Source organism: Notechis scutatus, chromosome 15 (genome assembly GCF_049901735.1).
Source record: "Notechis scutatus isolate UNSWTSFEM ecotype Mainland chromosome 15, rNotScu1.2, whole genome shotgun sequence".
NCBI lineage: Eukaryota > Metazoa > Chordata > Lepidosauria > Squamata > Elapidae > Notechis > Notechis scutatus.
This window is the reverse complement of record NC_142023.1, coordinates 10,763,222-10,779,706: the sequence shown is the minus strand read 5'-3', so window position 1 is coordinate 10,779,706 and position 16,485 is coordinate 10,763,222. Positions and strand designations below refer to the sequence as shown.

The 16,485-nt window shown below is 50.2% G+C and overlaps 1 protein-coding gene across 1 annotated transcript in view; it reads right to left on the bottom strand.

Annotated features, from left to right (window-relative positions):
- EHMT1 (euchromatic histone lysine methyltransferase 1) overlaps positions 1 to 16,485 on the bottom strand; it is a 67,804-nt gene that overhangs the window by 21,950 nt on the left and 29,369 nt on the right. The window contains 10 exon segments of the mRNA XM_087944297.1: positions 899 to 1,044; positions 3,029 to 3,160; positions 5,029 to 5,149; positions 9,959 to 10,105; positions 10,339 to 10,419; positions 11,761 to 11,946; positions 13,074 to 13,207; positions 13,707 to 13,866; positions 14,291 to 14,841; positions 15,917 to 16,004. Coding sequence (XP_087800423.1) covers positions 899 to 1,044; positions 3,029 to 3,160; positions 5,029 to 5,149; positions 9,959 to 10,105; positions 10,339 to 10,419; positions 11,761 to 11,946; positions 13,074 to 13,207; positions 13,707 to 13,866; positions 14,291 to 14,841; positions 15,917 to 16,004 — 1,746 coding nt within the window.

Here is a 16,485-nt window from a genome sequence, read left to right as displayed (position 1 = left end):
AGTGGTTTTTGCTGAGATTTCATATCAAAATTTTGCTTGGCTTTGTTTGAGAAACACCTGTTTCTGTTTCCTCTATTTTCTTTTCTCCTTCATTTCCTTCCTTGCCTTCCTTCCTGTTTCTGTCTGTTACTTTCCCTTCCTTCCTTCCTTCCTTCCTGTTTGTTTGTTCCTTTTACTTCTTTCCTTTCCTACTTCCTTCCTTCCATTCTTTCCTTTCCTTCTTTTCCTTCCCTTTCCTTGTGAACTCAGCCCATCCACCAGGGGATTCTCAGCGCCAGGGGAACCCCACACCACCGCAACTCGCCCACTCTGAAAGCCACCCCTCAGAAGACAAACATGAACTTCAAGACGAGCAATCAGAAGGGAAGGCTTTTTTGGGAAGCGCCGGATCGACTCGGGTATCTCACAGGTAAACCTACTTCCTAAGCCCCAGCACAGGAGCTTAAGGGCTAGATAGAAGCAGAGGCTCAGGGGCCCAAGGCAAGACTGAAGGGGTCTGCAGGAGTGACAAAGGTGCTTTTCCCAAGAGGCAACTGGACTTGTGGGCAACCATGACCTGGATGGCTGAGGATCTCCACAGGCGTGTCTGTAGGAGATAACCAACCCGAGGGAGGAGTCAAGTATGTCATTAGTCTCAAGTCCGTTTGCACCCACAAGAGAACCAAGCCCAACCCACCTTGAGTTCTGCTGATTCGTATCTATCTCCAAGTTGCTTGGACCATCCCATCAAGTCCAGATTCTTACAGAGAGTGTTAGCATGCTGTGACCTCCCTTCGTTTGAACCGCTCCAGAGTTCCTAAATGTGTCCGTCTCCTTAAGATGCGCAGGTGAACCAGACAGACAACAGTCTCCCACAAGTAGCAGTCGAAGAGGAGGAGGAGACATAAAGGGGCCTTACCTCCTTATCTACACTCTCCGTGGCCATGCACTGGTTGTTGGCTAGCGTGGTGATCTCCCGGCTTTTTGGAGTTTCCATCCGGCAGCTGCAGAGAGGCACTTCTTGAAGACCGTCTGTTTCCATTGCCCCAGAACCATTAGAAAGACCTGCAGGAAGAGGAAGAACAAGAAAAAAGCTGTTTCCGTTGCTCTGGGAGCAGGAGGAGGAGGAGGAGGAGGAGGAGGAGGAGGAGGAGGAGGAGGAGGAGGAGGAGGAGGAGGAGGAGAAAGCTGTTTCCATTGCTCCGGGAGCATCAGAAAGACCTGCAGGAGAAAAAACGAAAGGGACAAGGGATTCCTACAGAAGGTGAAGACAGAGCAAGCCACCCCAAGGGACAAAGAAGAGGGGCGGGGTCAGCCCGTTCTCCAAAGCACCTGAAGGCAGGTCAAGAAGCAACGGATGGAGACAAATCATGGAGAGAAGCAACCTGGAGCTAAGGAGAACCGCCTCAGTTCGAAGAATTAATCGTTGGGACGGTTTGCCTCCAGCAGTTGCGGCTGCTCCATCACGGGAGGTTTCCAAGAAGAGACTGGAAATGGTATTGGGTTTCCTCTCAAGCAAGGGGTTGGACTAGAAGACCTCCAAGGTCCAAGAATAACAACACTGTGCTTCTCTTGAGTAACCATGTCCCCGGGTTAAGGGCGAAGACGGAAGGGGAAGGGGTGGCTTTATTTGGAGAATGGTGGGGTTGTGGGACATCCACGCTGCCTTCCTAGCCAAGTGTGCCTGTCAGAAGAACAGCTGCAGAGGAAAAAGGAAGGGCCCTTGGGTGGCACCTGCAGATCCTTTAAAGGAAGAAGGGCCCATTGGCTCCACATTCGGAGGTTCTGATTTAGCCTGGCCGTCCTCCAGCAGTTCGGAGATTAGAATTGTTCGCCACCTGTCAGCGTTCCAAAGAAACTTCCCATTTCCATTCAGCACTCAGAGACAAAGCCCATCCAAGTGAGAATTTATTAAAGAAGGCACATCTGGGGAAACTTGGAACCTGAAACTTCCGGCTTTTCCCTTCCCCAAGTGAAAATCCAAGACCCACCCCATGGCCCAGTCAAGCGCCCGTCCTCTCCGAAGCCAAACCTTTCCCCCACCCCCATCCAGGCCTGTATTGGAGCCACACATCTGCAGCCTTCCAGAGGGGACAGAAGGAGGCCACCTTTGGATTTCAGCCCAGGTATCGGAGCCAGGCTGGGTGTTTGGCTGTTCAGAAACCCCGGGGGCTGCTCAGAAGGGTGGAACCCGTCGACTGTTTCTTGAGCTAGATCCCCAAGGTGGGTGGGTGGGTGGCAGCTTCTCAAACTCTGCCTGGCCAAAGCTCCAACAAGCGGGAAGGGAGCGAAGGGACTAAGGCCCCGGGGGCCTCTGGAGGGCCTCCTGCCAGCAGGACAGGGCAAGGTCAGAAGCTACGGCGCCTTGGGAAATAAAGTCTCTGTTGGACCAGCCAGACGAGGTTCCCCGGGTTGAGCAACACTGTGGATCTGCTCCCTCGGATAAAGCAAACAGGCCTCCCAGGAAGAAGCTTGCGGAAGTTCGTGGGACCTGAGCTCTGTTGGGCAAGGCGGCCCATTCCTGGACAGCAGGGAAGCCAAGACAGAAGGAACCCAGAGCTGGAACTGAGTGGCTCTGCAGCATCCAGGCCCACCCTAGTCAATCAGAACCCCCACAGAGCTGGGAGGGGCCTCGGAGGTCTTCTAGTCCAACCTCCTGCTCAAGCAGGGAGACCCCATAGCATTTCAGACAGGGGGCTGCCCCCTTTCTGTCCTTCCTTCCTTCCAAGAGCCTCCAGTGATGGAGCTCCCTCAACTTCTGGAGGCAGGCAACCATTAAATGCCTTGAGGGTCCTTCCCAACAGATCATCTGCCGCCCCACCTCCCTCTTTTCTCCCGAGGCCGAGGGAATCTTACTCCTCGCCCCAACTGCTGGATCCATTGTGTGACACACACACACACACACACCCCATCTCTCTTTACAAGGGCCGCCAGTCTGCTCTCCTTCTCCTGCTAAGCGGCCACCAGGGGGCATCGTCTTAATAAAGAGAAATGAATTCCAAGAAAACAAAGATCCAAAATGGTACATGGCCATATTTAGACAACTCACCTTCTGATGGCGAAGACAGCGCCTCCTTCACCCGCAGATCCAAGGAATGCAGAGGCACCTCCAGGTACTCCATGCTGCTCTCCTGCCCAGCTCCTTCCTCGCTCCCCGAAGGGGGCTTGTAAGAGTCAGGACCTGGGTTGGAAAGGCACGTCGGTTGAGAATGCCAGGGAAGAAGCATGCATGTGCCTCGCTCTCGTGAAAGGCCACATTCATCGCTTTCACAGGCAGTGGGCAGGCTACGCCCGCCGAAGGATCGGTAAATGCAGATGCGGAGCAGGGAACAATCAAGAGGCAACCCCTGGGCCCACTGATCTCTGGGGCCGACCTCCTACTTCGCGTGGATCTTCTCCTGTTGCACGGTGGGAAAGTTCTTAGTGACCAGGAAGGTTAAGCTTCAAGGGGGGGTAGCTTCCCTTCCGAGGAAGGAAGGAAGGAAATGAGAAGGAAGAGAAAGAGAAAGAAGAAAGGAGGGAAGGGAGGGGAAGAGGAAGAGGAAGGAAAAGAAAGAGAAAGGAAGGAAGGAAGGGAAAGAAGGATGGAAAGGAGGGAGGGAAGAGAGAAAGAAAGAGAAAGAGAGAGGAAGAGGAAGGGAGGGAGGGAAAAGAAGAAAGGGTGGGGGGGGGAAGAGGAAGGAAGGATGGGAGGGAAGGAGGGAGGGAAGAGAAAGAAAAAAAGAAAGAAGAGGAAGGAAGGAAGAGAAGGATGGATGGGAGGGAAGAGGAAGAGAAAGAGGAAAAGGAAGAGGGAGGGAGGGAGCTGGTTTCCTCTTGGCTCACCCTACTCAGATGCCAAAAGCCTGGGACAGCCCAAGCCAGACCAGACTAGCCAATCCTTCCTGGAGCCGAAGGCACCAGGGACTCTGCGGCAGGCCAATCCTAGCCTCCCTCTTCAGCAAGGCAGAGCCTACTAATCAAAACCAACGTGTGGGAAACCAGTTCAGGCTTCTTCTCCACTTGCACTCCCATCTCCCTCACACGCAGATTCCAACACACACACACACAGACACAGGGCCCTTCACCTCCCCTGCCCCATGGGGAACAAGCAAAGGGCACCCAAGGGCCAGCCGAGTGGTTTCCATGCCCCTGTCATTGGGCCCTTCTTTCTGCCCCATCCTGCTGCCACTGGGCCGAAAATCCCCACGATTTCGGTGAAACCAAGGGCACAATTATCACTCTTCCAAAAAATAAAAGTATACTTTAGCAACCAGGGAGGGCAAGAGAGGCTGAACAAACGGCAAGGGGTCAGGAACCAGAGTTTAGAGAGCAAGAAAGCCTCTAGCGGGAGCCGGGAGCCGTAGTCCAGAATCGTCTCAGAGACCACAAGTTTCTCCTGGAGGAAGAATGAGCAAAAGCACCAGCATCTCATCTCGGAACGAGAACTTCCAAGATTGAGGACAACCCAACCCAACCCAACCCAACTGGTCGCTTCTCCCATCAACACAGCTACAGAAATATCGACGGGCGCAGCTCAGAGGTGGGATTCAGCCGGTTCGGACCAGTTCTGGAGAACCGGTAACAGAAATTTTGGGTCGTTTGGAGAACCAGCCAATCCCACCTCTGACTGGCCCCGCCAACCCCATCTCTTCTCCACCTCCCATTGAGTCTCTGCTGATCGGCTGGTTCTCCTTTGGTTGCCCTGCACAGGAGAACGGAGCTGGAAAGCAGGTTAGTGGGGTGGGGAAGGTATGGGGATTTTGCAGTATATCCTTCTTCCCCTGCCACGCCCACCAAGCCACGCCCACAGATCCCATAGACCAAGCGACCAAAATGGGCCAATCTCTGACTCGCAGAAGAGAAGCTATCTCGCTACAAGCCAAGATTGGAGGAGATTGGTATGCTCCAGACGTTCTGCCAACCAGCATCTCCACACCTATCCTCCTGGAGGCCTTCATCATCCACCCTCTTTCCTTGGGGTAAAGAAGCACTTTAGTAGTGGTAGTAGTGATGATGATGATGAGGAGGAGGATAACAACAACAATAGCAGCAGTCCAACTCTGTTACCTATTAAGTTGGTTTTTTTCTTTTTATTTCTCCGCCTCCGTTTGCGGGTGGGTTTCAACCAGGGGCTCTCCGTTTTCCCTTTCCGCTTCATCATTTTCTTCTTGAGGCTGGATTCGGAGCTCTGCAAAAACCACCAGAACCGTCTGCTTTAGGAGAAGGGAGGCCTGGCCTGCCATGGTTACGGTGGTCCCGGTTTCAACCCCGCCCCCCCACACCCCATGCCCCCTTTTCTTGAAAGTGGCGAGGACCAGAGGAGCACAGTTGAGTGGCATTTAGCAACAAAGCTGCTCTCGGAAAAGATCACGTAATAGACGGCGGAGGCCAAGGAGTCAGGCCTGGTACGCTGCAGGAGGAAAGTGCGGGGGGGTGGGGAGATAATAATGGCCCCGTTTTCTTTCAACGGGTGGCTGTCCAGCTTTCCCCACAAGCAGAGTAGGACAGAAAACAAAAAGGAAGGAAGGAAGGAAGGAAGGAAGGAAGGAAGGAAGGAAGGAAGGAAGGAAGGAAGGAAGGAAGGAAGGAAGGAAGGAAGGAAGGAAGGAAGGAAGGAAGGAAGGAAGGAAGGAAGGAAGGAAGGAAGGAAGGAGAAACAGAAAGAAAGAGGGAAAGAGAGAGAGAAGGAGAAGGAAGGAAGGGTCAAGGAAAGAAGGAGGGAAAAAGAGAGAGAGAGAGAGAGAAAGGAAGGAAGGAAGGAAGGAAGGAAGGAAGGAAGGAAGGAAGGAAGGAAGGAAGGAAGGAAGGAAGGAAGGAAGGAAGGAAGAAAGAGACAGAAAGAGAGGAAGGAAGGAAGGAAGGAGGCGGAAGGGAGGAAGAGAGAAAGTGGATAGGTAGGTAGGTAGGTAGGTAGAGGGAAAGAAAGAAAGAAAGAAAGAAAGAAAGAAAGAAAGAAAGAAAGAAAGAAAGAAAGAAAGAAAGAAAGAAAGAAAGAAAGAAAGAAAGAAAGAAAAAAGAAAGAAGGAAGGAAGGAAGGAAGGAAGGAAGGAAGGAAGGAAAGAAGAGAAAGAAAGAAAGAAAGAAAGAAAGAAAGAAAGAAAGAAAGAAAGAAAGAAAGAAAGAAAGAAAGAAAGAAAGAAAGAAAGAAAGAAAGAAAGAAAGAAAGAAAGAAAGAAAGAAAGAAAGAAAGAAAGAAAGAAAGAAAGAAAGATTCGGCCTACCCAATTGCTAAAGTTAATCCATTTGTTAAAAACCACCCACTTAAGCAACCCTGGCTCTCTTCCCTTAGTGGGCGTTTTCTCTTCCTGTGTCTTTCCCTCTTTTCCCAGCGCAGCCCCCGCTGTCACAGAAGCCCACAGGCCGTCCTTGAATTACAACTATGTCTTAGCGACCCTTCAGAGTCGCCACAGCCCCCTTAGCAGTCCCATGGTCCCCCCCCCCGCCCCCCCCGTCCCTAGTTGCAACGGCTGGAGCATCCCAGGGCTGCCTGAGCGCATCGAGCACCTGGCTTAGCCCGTTCTGCTCCCAAGGAAGCCGAAGACTATCGTTGTGGCCTAGGAGGGTAATTGAGGCCTCAGCTAACAAGCGTTGGGTTTGATAAACTATTTTGTCCCTGCCTTTTATTTATCTAAAAAATGAATTATAAAAGAAATCCACCTTGACGAAGAACGACAAAGCCTTCCAACAGCCCTTAGCAGCAGATCGATAACAAGGAATAAAAAACAGCTCTTGGGAAGAGGGAAAGGGAGGTGATAGGAAGCAGGGAGAGAAGTAAGTCTAAACAAACCAGAAATGACAAAAAAGGAACCCGGGTAAGAGGTTAAAGCATATCGCAGGCTGGCTTGGAGCCAACAATCTTGGTTTGGTCACCATAAAAGCCACAGGTCAGGGGCCTTCAAACTCGACAGCTTTAAGACGTGTGGACTTCAACTCCCAGAACTGTTCCTGAGGTCATGTTAGCTCAGGAATTCTGGGAGTTGAAGTCCACACGTCTTAAACTTGCCGAGTTGGAAGACCCTTGGCACAAGGGATGGATTCACACGTTCATCTTTTGGCCCCTTTGGAGAACCAAACCTGATTTACATTAACCATCATTCTGCTATTATGTCCGAAATGAGAAACCATCATTGAATAGGATCCTGGGTTAGTAAAACTTACCTGAAACCACAGTTCGTTGTTCTGGGCATTACATGTCACAGTGGCCCAGTATCGAGTCATAGACCCCCACCACCGCCACCAAAAAAACCAATGCAATGTTTGGAACTTGAGAAGGCCTTCAATTAAGGACGTCGCTCCAAATTACAACCTTCTATAACCAGACTCAAAGTCAAAAAACCCCAGATAGGAATGTATGGATGCTAGATTTCAAACCACGGTTTCAAAAAGCTACGTTTGTCATGTTATATAGACTCCGGGATAAACCACAATAGCAAGTTTGCTAGGATATGCTAATAGATGGATTGTGTTCCGTTGCATGAAATGATGATGAAAAGAGGTTGAGATTTTGGAAAAAGTGCAGAGAAGAGCAACTAAGATGATTAAAGGCCTGGAGACTAAAATATATGAAGGATGGTTGCAGGATTTGGTTTTGGCCAATCTGGAGAAAAGAAGGGCTAGCGGGTGAGATGACAGCAGACTTCCAAAGAAGAGGAGGGTCGGCTTATTCTCCAAAGCCCCTTCAGAAGGCAGGACAAGAAGCAACGGATGGAAACTGACCAAGGAGAGAAGCAACCTAGAACTGAGGAGAAACTTCCTAACAGGGAGGACAATTAATCAGGGGAACAGAAGTTGCCTTCGGAAGTTCTGGGTGCTCCATCATTGGAGGACTTTAAGAAGAGACTGGACGGTCGCTTGTCTGTTGGAGCAGGGGGCTGGACTAGAAGACCTCCAAGGTTTCTTCCAGCTTCTGATTCTGATGAGAGTGGGGAAAGCCCAAGACTTATTATCTTCTGCCCTTGGCGTGGGAAGACGCTTGGGAGAAGCAACTGAGATAATACACCATTGCTCCATCTGTGCTGCACCAAGGCCCTCATATGAGGGGACAATGCACAGATATACCGCCTCCCTGAGATTAAGATATGCCAAGAAAGGAGTCTATCTGTAGCTCAGGGTTGAGGTGAAGGGTCCTTGGCACGCTCTGAGCTTGGCTGTTTTCTTGGAGAGATTTCACTCATGACGTTATCTAGCTTGGGCAATCAAACGCCTGCAAGAAAACAACCAAGTTAGGATATGTTCATGGCCAGAAGCAAGCAGGAGATGAACCACAATGCACTCAACGAGAGGGAGGGAGGGAGGGAGGGAGAGAGAGAGGGAGGGAGATCTCACCCTCCCTCCTAAGATGCTTTTTCCAAAAGACATATATAAATCCACTAAACTGTGTGAGGAGAAGAGATCAGCGAGTGTTTATATCTCACACTTAATCGGTGAGTGTCTATATATAAATAAATACTCACTGATTAAGCCATAGTCTGTAGTTACACCGCACCCAGGACACCATTGGGAGCGCTGTAAACCACAGCTGAACTGTAATTCATGGTCATGGACTCAGAGAGATGCCTCCCATCACAGCTTGTCAGTCCTAACCTGATGGGAAGCTTTCTTGCGATCAAACCTGAGTTATTTTGTAAGCCAGGCAGAGAAGAGTAACCTTGGTAACATAACTATTAATTCGGTTAGAAAACAAGAGTACAAAGAGTTCAGTTTGCGTGCATCTCCTAGAAAGTTGGGTTGTTTTTATTTATCAAGCCATTGCAACACTAATTTTGCTGTTATGCTCCATGAATTGTTTTGGCTACCTCCTAATAGGTGAAGGTTTAAGACAGTCATGAATGTTTAATTTAAAAGGGGTGGGGGGGAGAAACAACAACAACCAGCCAATTAATAATCCTTGAAGAGAAGGCAGTTCAATAACTGAACATTAAATCTCTTACGCCGATTAGGATGATTACTTCTCGGCCCCTTCGTTTTGAATCATTGATTTTTGCCCCCAAAGGTTTTCTTTCTACACTTTTTGTCTTATAGGCATACGATACAAATCATAACAACTGGATTTTACAGACAGGCCAAATCAGCGCATTTGCAGACAGGTCTAAAAGAAGCCCCAACCTCAGCCCCCCCAACAGAGCCCGAACTTTGAAAGATTTCTGCAACTCGGATTACACAAGGTAAGTTAATCGGGGGACTGCCATGTGGTCCTTTAGAATTTGAGGCCAACTCCTGCTCCGCTTGGGTGGAGGAGGAGGAGGAGGACGGGCCCAAGGGAAAACAAAAGGAGACGAAAGCAGGATCTGAAATCCAAGCCAGAGTTTGTAGAATGACAGAAGAGGAGGCGACGGAAAGCCCCCCAGGAAGGAGGACTTGGGTCACTGGAGGGAAAGGGCGGAGAGAGCGCAGCACGGCACCACGGATGATCCAGCTCTCCTACCGACCCACTTGCCACGAATTAAAGGCTGCGAGAAGCGTAGAATCAATGCGCAAGCCAGCACTTTGCCTAATCTGGGATCCTTCAAGTACAACAGCCCAGGGATCTCCAACTCTGGTGACTTTTCAGGCTTGTGGGCTGCAACTCCCAGAGTTCCCCCAGTCAGCCATGCGGGCTGAGGAACTCTGGGAGTTGAAGTCCACAAATCTGGCTGCATAAACGAGGGCTCTCCAACCTTGGACACTTTTAAGGCTTGTGGGCTCCAACTCCCAGAGTTCCCCCAGTCAGCCATGCGGGCTGAGGATTTCAGGGAGTTAGCTGGAAGTCCACAAGTCTTAAAGCCGCCAAGCTTGGAAAGCCCTGCAGTAGCCTACAACCTCCTCCACCTCGCCTGGTCAGCCCTTCTGGCAGGGGAATGATGCGAGGCGTAGCCCAACACACCAGGCTAACTGCTTAGTGGGTGGAAAGGGAGCCCCCAAGCCTGAGCCATGGCTCTCGATGACGAAGCAGCAGCAGCAGCAGCAACAGCAGCAGAAGAAGAAGCAGAAGCAGCAACAGCCTTGCGCCGTCTCTTGCCTTGCCTCCTGCAGAACTCGGCCCTGGGCAGGGTTTGTCTGGGCTATGGGCCTGCTTCTGTCCTGCTTCTTCCAGCTCTGGCCATGCCTGTCTGGACCGCACCTTGGCCTTGGCACCTGGCAACCAAGAGCAGACCTCCGCTGAGGCCTGACGAGAAAGCAACAGGCTTTAATGGAAGTCCACCGTTCCCCTTGAAACCAACAAAAGAGCAAAACAAAGAACAAGAAAACCAACCGCAATGTGGTTGCAAACTGGACCGGCGAGGGAGGGAGACAAGACAAACCAGACGGGGGTCTTTCATCGGCATCTGGATTCCTTTGCTGGGCCTGGAGGGGGTTGGGCTCCTTCTGGGAGCACGGCGCGCGAAAGGGAACACTCACCAAGTCCGATTCATCGCCATCTTCCTCTTCTTCAACAGAGTCCGCAGAATCTTGTTCCTCCTCCGACTCTCCGTCCACCATCTGCGACGGACAAAGAGGAGTTCACGTGAGAACAGAGAAGGCAACTGCTGGTGAAAGGATGGAGCAAACCTTCCTCGTGTAATTAATCAATCTCTTATGCTTTTACATTTCTAACTTCTGCTAGTTAGCCATCGATAGAACAAATACTGTGTTAAAAAGTATTGAGTTCTCCTTAATTTTAAGTGTTAATCTATCCATTTCCGCACATTCTAATATTTTTTTTATTACATTTTCAGATCTGTAGGCTGTTGAGTCCACTATCTTGGCCTGTATGTCTATGGAGATTCTCCATCATCCAGTCATGGTTTCCCAGAAGGAGCTTTGCCAAAAAGCCAATCGGACTTTCCTTGGGTTTTATTCTTGAAAACATTTCTTTTCTCATCCAAGAAGCTTCTTCAATTCTGAACCTGTTGTGGCCCACCAGAGCCAGCGGAGCTGGTGGCAGACTTGGACAGTGAGGAGGTTGGGGAGGAACCTGGGCCAGTCCTGGAGTCTGGGGAAGGCTCTGACGAGGGCTCTGCATTGGAGGCAGAGACGGGGCCAGGGCCGCCCGACAGTTATCAGCTGCCTTTGGAGTTGGAGATCAGTGAGGCAGAAGAACAGCTGGAGCCTGTTCCCAATATGCCCATGCGCAGAGTTGCCAGGAGAAGGGAACAACTAAGGAACAAGGGTCGACTCGGAAGTAAAGGCACAGGTGGACGGTGAATGGCCCCTCCCAGAGGGAATAAAGGGGAGTGAAAGGGGAGTGGGCTTTGCAGGAGACAATTAGTTCAATTCATTAGGGTGAAGATCTGTTCCTGACTTCTTGCCAAGTAATTGCTGCTACAGAGTGGCGTTTGGAAGATATCGGCCTGGCAGCTCTCCCAGTCTGATAAAGGTCTGGAGTTGTAAAATCTCTTGACAGACTGTTTGCCAGGACTTTGCTGGAGAGGAATTCGCTGTAACCTAAATAAAAGGGGTTTTGTCAGTACGAGGAGTCGGCTTCATGCTTTTGGGAAGCCTAGGTCAGAACAGAACCGAAGAAGCTTCTTGATGAGAAGCGCAATGCTTTCAAGAAGGAAAAAAAAACACAAGGAAGTCCAGATGCTTTTTTTTTTGGGGGGGGGGGGGACTGCACTTTTGGGGCTATTACTACGTGAAGAGGTGGAACCTGGTATCTCCCTAAATTAGGAAAGTTGAAAGGCCAAAGGGCCAGCACCTGTCTGCATTCTCATAATGCCTCAGCTGGACTGGGGATGCTGGTTTCGAGAAGGTGTGCCACAAACTAAACCTTGGAGGGCACCCACAGCCACATCCCCCCACGCAAGGGGCCACATTCTCCAGAGGACCAATAGAGATCACCTTTCTGGTATTGCTAAGGTCCGCCGAGTCTCTTTCGTTAGCGGTTCTGTTCTCCTCCATGGGAAACGTGGCGACCTGGTCAGCTCCGCGTTCATCTTCTTCCTCCAGTTCATCGGAGTCGTCTTCTTCGGAATCAACCTCCAATCGTTCCCCGTTCATGTGGGGGCGGCCCTCGTCCTTCTCAGCCTGGAGATTCCCACACACAAGAGTCAATGGTGAGTCCAGAGCTCCCGGACATTCCCATGGCCCTTTATTTGGGACACTTTTGTGGAACGGAGAAAGTGACATTAGGGTTATAAATTAGCCGCCTTCCAATATTTGAGGGGCTGCCCCAGGGAAGATGAAGGGGGCCGAGCTATTCTCCAAGGCCCCCAAAGGCCAGACAAGGAACAATGGACAGAAGCTGAACAAGGAGAGAGATTCAACCTGGAAAAAAGGAGAAACTTTCTGACAGGGAGGACAATCAACCAAAGGGGCCTTCGGAAGTGGTGGGAGCTTCATCATCCCTGGAGGCTTCCGAGAAAAGGCTGGACTTCCCTCGGTCAGAAATGCTGTAGGGCAGTGATGGCAGACCTTTTCGGCTCCAAGGGCTCAAACTGGAACGCGGGGTGTGCATATATGCACGATCCTGAGCACTGGAAACCCAAAGACCAGCTGGCAACGGTGCTCATGCCTGTTTTCAGGCTGTTTTCTGGCCCATTTTCAGGCCATTTTGGGCCCCAAAACCAGCCTGGAAAACAGCCTGAAAAATGGCCTGTCCGGGGCTCCGGAGACCGCAAAGAAGACGTGCGCGCCAGAAACCAGAAGAGCCCCTGGCAACGGATGTCGTGCCATAGGCTCACCATCATGGGTGTAGGGGGTAGGGGCTGGACTGGATGACCTCCAAGGTCCCTTCCAACTCTTGTTATTCCGTTCACTAAGCAGTCCCTCTAGTTCCAAGGTGTCTCCAGGGATTAGCCATGGCTCTCGACAGGCTCCAAGAGGTGGCCGTTTCCCAGGGGGACCTGAGAATGCCAGGAACTCAGGCGGGGTCTTTCCAGGCACAGGACGCCTCTTCTCAGGCTGAGCCATCGCAAGACGGCTTGCTGGCTCAGGCTCTGGGTGTTCTGCAGGCCCAGCCCATGAGGGTCAGGGGGCCTTCGTGAACCAAGCCAGGGCTCTCTCTCTCTCTCTCTCTCCACAAATCAGGAAAAAAGGGGCGGCAGGGGAAGACAGACAAATCCCTCGGTCATTTTTCTGAGCTTTATTGGATCGGCAGATCCCACGTCACGGCACACATTCATGCATCTGATCACCTTCTTCCCGCTTCTCACCTTGCCGCCTGGAGAATGAGCGATGCTTTTGAACATCTCAATCACCGTCCTCTGCTTTAAAACTTTGGTCTTCTTCTTGGGAACCAGGCTATACGTTCCCATCCTTCGTTTCTTCTTCCGAGATACTGAAGTAGCTGCAGAGGAGGAGACGGAGAAAGGACCGTCAGGGAGGAGGAGCAGGGAGAAGGCAGGAGACACACTGCCCAGAGCAACAACAGGCTCCCCACGCAGCTTCTTTTCTTCCTTTCTCTCTTTTTCTTTCTCTCTCTCTCCTTCTCTCTCTTCCTCTTTTCTGTCTCTTTCTCCTCTCTTTCTCTCTTCTGTCTTTCCTCTCTTTCTCGTCTCTCTCTCTCTTCTCTCTCATCTCTCTTTCCTCTCTCTCTCTTTCCTCTCTGTCTCTCTCTCTCTCACACACACACATACACAGAGGGAAAGTGCCAAAGATCTAATACCAACTGCTCTCTGACTGGATCTGATAGAATCTGGGAGCCACTTCCTTCAGACACTTGACAGAACTTGGAAATGTGGGAGGATAAGGATCTGGAAGAACCCCAGATCACCAGCCTCTTCTCTTCTCAGACCACTCCGCTTCAAGCTGAGCTCTCTAAAACCCTTGAGCCTTCCTCCTTTTACCTGTCTGTGATTTTGAGGCGCCCACGTAGCTCTGATTCTGAGGTAGAGATGAGTGAAGGCCGGGGATGGAGGACAGTGAGGCGGGCTTTCCGAATTCCAGAACGGCTTTGCTGCCGTCTTCCTTAGGCGTCCGTGTTTCTTTGGGGTCTTTGTTGGTATGCTGGAAAACAGGAAGGGGGATTGTTATATTTTGAGGGGGGGGAGGAATTAAAGAGTGGGAAACCTCACTTAAAAGGACGCAGGAGGAGGGGGGGAAATCCGTTCGGTGAAAGAATATTGGGTTAGGATAGAAGCAGATCCCAAATAGGGGCAAAGAGTGGAACTTCATATATAAATCGGCATGTAAACCGAAGGGCTATTGCATTGCTTCCTCCCTTCCTTCCGTGGTGGTGCAGTGGTTAGAATGCAGGACTGCCGGCTGGCTGTGCCAACTGCCAGCAGTTCGATCCTTACCGGCTCAAGGTTAACTCATCCTTCCGAAGAGGGTCAAATGAAGACCCAGATTGTTGGGGGCAATTGGCTGACTCTGTCAGAGAGGGCTGTGAAGCAACGAGAAGGGCTGCCGCTACGGCTATATACATTACCAGGTGAGATGGAGACTTGGGCATGGTCTTCCGGGCTCGGTGCACCTTGATCCCGCCTGTTTTTTTAGCTTCCGGGTCCTTGCCGCCCCCGTCTCCAAACTTGGCCGGGAGAGAGCCCTGCGCTTGCATAAAGGGGCCCAAAGTTCTCCCCTTGCTCCCTCCGGCGGGAAGGGTCTTTGCGGCGTGTCCTGGCAGGGCAGCAAAGCCACTGTTCGAAGTCCTGACGGGCAGGTCCTGAGCCGCCTGCTTGGGCAAAATGTACCCATTGCTGCCCGTCACCGTGGTCTGGGTGAAGTCGTTGGCCTTGAGGTGGTTTGGCTTCCCGGCATCCCCGTCTCGTTCAGAAAATCCGTTTTCTGCTATCCGGCTCAGCTTGGCCACCGAGTCCCCTTGGCTCAATTTTGCATTGTCCTGAGTGTTCTTGGCTACGCTGGGGTGGCTCTTGAATTCGTTGCACTCCAAGGAGCCATTGGTCTCACCATCGGGAGCCATCTTGAGTTCCCCAACTTGCTTGTCTATGGCGCCATCGCCGGCGGCCATAGCATTAAATCCTAGAGAGAGAGAGAGAGGAAAATGAGAAAATGAGGGGAAGCCAAGAGGAAAGAATTGCAGATGTAGGCTCAAAAAATCAGGACCCCCAGTTAAGTTGCAGCATAGATTTATTCAAGCCTATACCCAAGAATCTGGTCAAGTTCAACACTGAATTGGCTCCAGATAAGAGTCCATGAAATGGACTCTTGAGCACTTGTGGGAATGCAACAATTCTAAGCTGATAACATGCTTAATTCCACTCTCCCAAGCTCTGCTTGCTCTTCTCCTACAGCACCTCATTGTAAGGGCAAGGATTCATAATGCCAGCTGGTATTATTAATGCAAATAGTTGACACTATAATAGTACAGAGTACTGTTTCATTGATGAAAGTCAACTCAGCTTTACATACAGCTCTAAGCTGTATTGTTTGACGGTGTTATCCTGGTCTGATTCACACCTAAGTCCCAAAGTCCATGCTTTGAAAGACAAAATCTCTTTGGGGTTCCTGCATCTACAACCTGTAGCAAAAATCTACAGAGAAACATAGCAGCCCATGAATCAGGCTATTAAATGGGTTATGTTTTTAACACCACAAATGGGATTGGAGAATTTACCCCTAAAAGAATTATATTCTCGTGTAGTTCTATGTGATGGACAGGAAAGACTGAATACAGAATAATCAAGAGTTGGAAGGGCCCTTGGAGGTCCCTGCTCTAGCCGGAAACCTATAATATTTCAGACAACTGTCCAAATTCCTCTTTAAAACTTCCACTGTTGGAGCACCTACAACTTCTGAGCGTTAATGCTCTCAGATCTAGAGCCAGAAGATTTTGCTGGATTTTGTCTAGGCCTGGATCCAAATCAGAAGAAGACCAAGGAGAATGCTGGCATTTATACCCAACGGTAAGTTCTAGAGATCTGCAAGAGAACACACCTCGGCTGTTGTAATCTTAAGAAAGGACTTTGATTATGCTTACCCTGATAACATTTTAACTGGAGATAAGAGAATAAGAGGCTCTGTGACGACAGTCCAGTCATTGCTCTCCATATGCAAGAAAGGAAGAGGACAGTCTGGATTTAAACGATGGACTCACCTTCTTCTTTATTGTTGGTGATGTCTTTCAACAGCTCTGTCTTCATACAGTTCTCTCGTTTGGTCTCTCCCTTACTCATCGGAGCTTGCTAAAGGGGAGAAGGGAAGAAAAGGGTTAAGAAACAGGGAATATAAATAAACAAATAAGCAGTGTTTGGCTTTATGAAGAGGCAACACACACTGCTGAACAAGAAGCACTTTAATCTCTACAATTCACAAAGAAAGGAAGTGGACTGTCTAGACTTCAAAGATTAATTGATTTGTAAAATTTACAGGCCACCCATCTTCCCTCAAGGTAACTCTGGGTGTTACCTTCTTTCTCTGAACTCACCTTCTTCCTTCTGGGAATTCAACACCCCCCACCCCACCCCAGGTCAATGTCCACTTTATGATTTAAACCAAGTCATTGGTCCATTTTACTCCACGGTATGGTGATTTTAGTAAAGGCAAGTTGGTTAAATCCACAGGTGGTTGAAAGATGACTCAAAAAAATCAACCCTGATCTCTACAGCATCTCACAAACAATCGGCTGTGTTGGGTTGTCTTGCTTATTTGGGTTCTGAGTGGTCC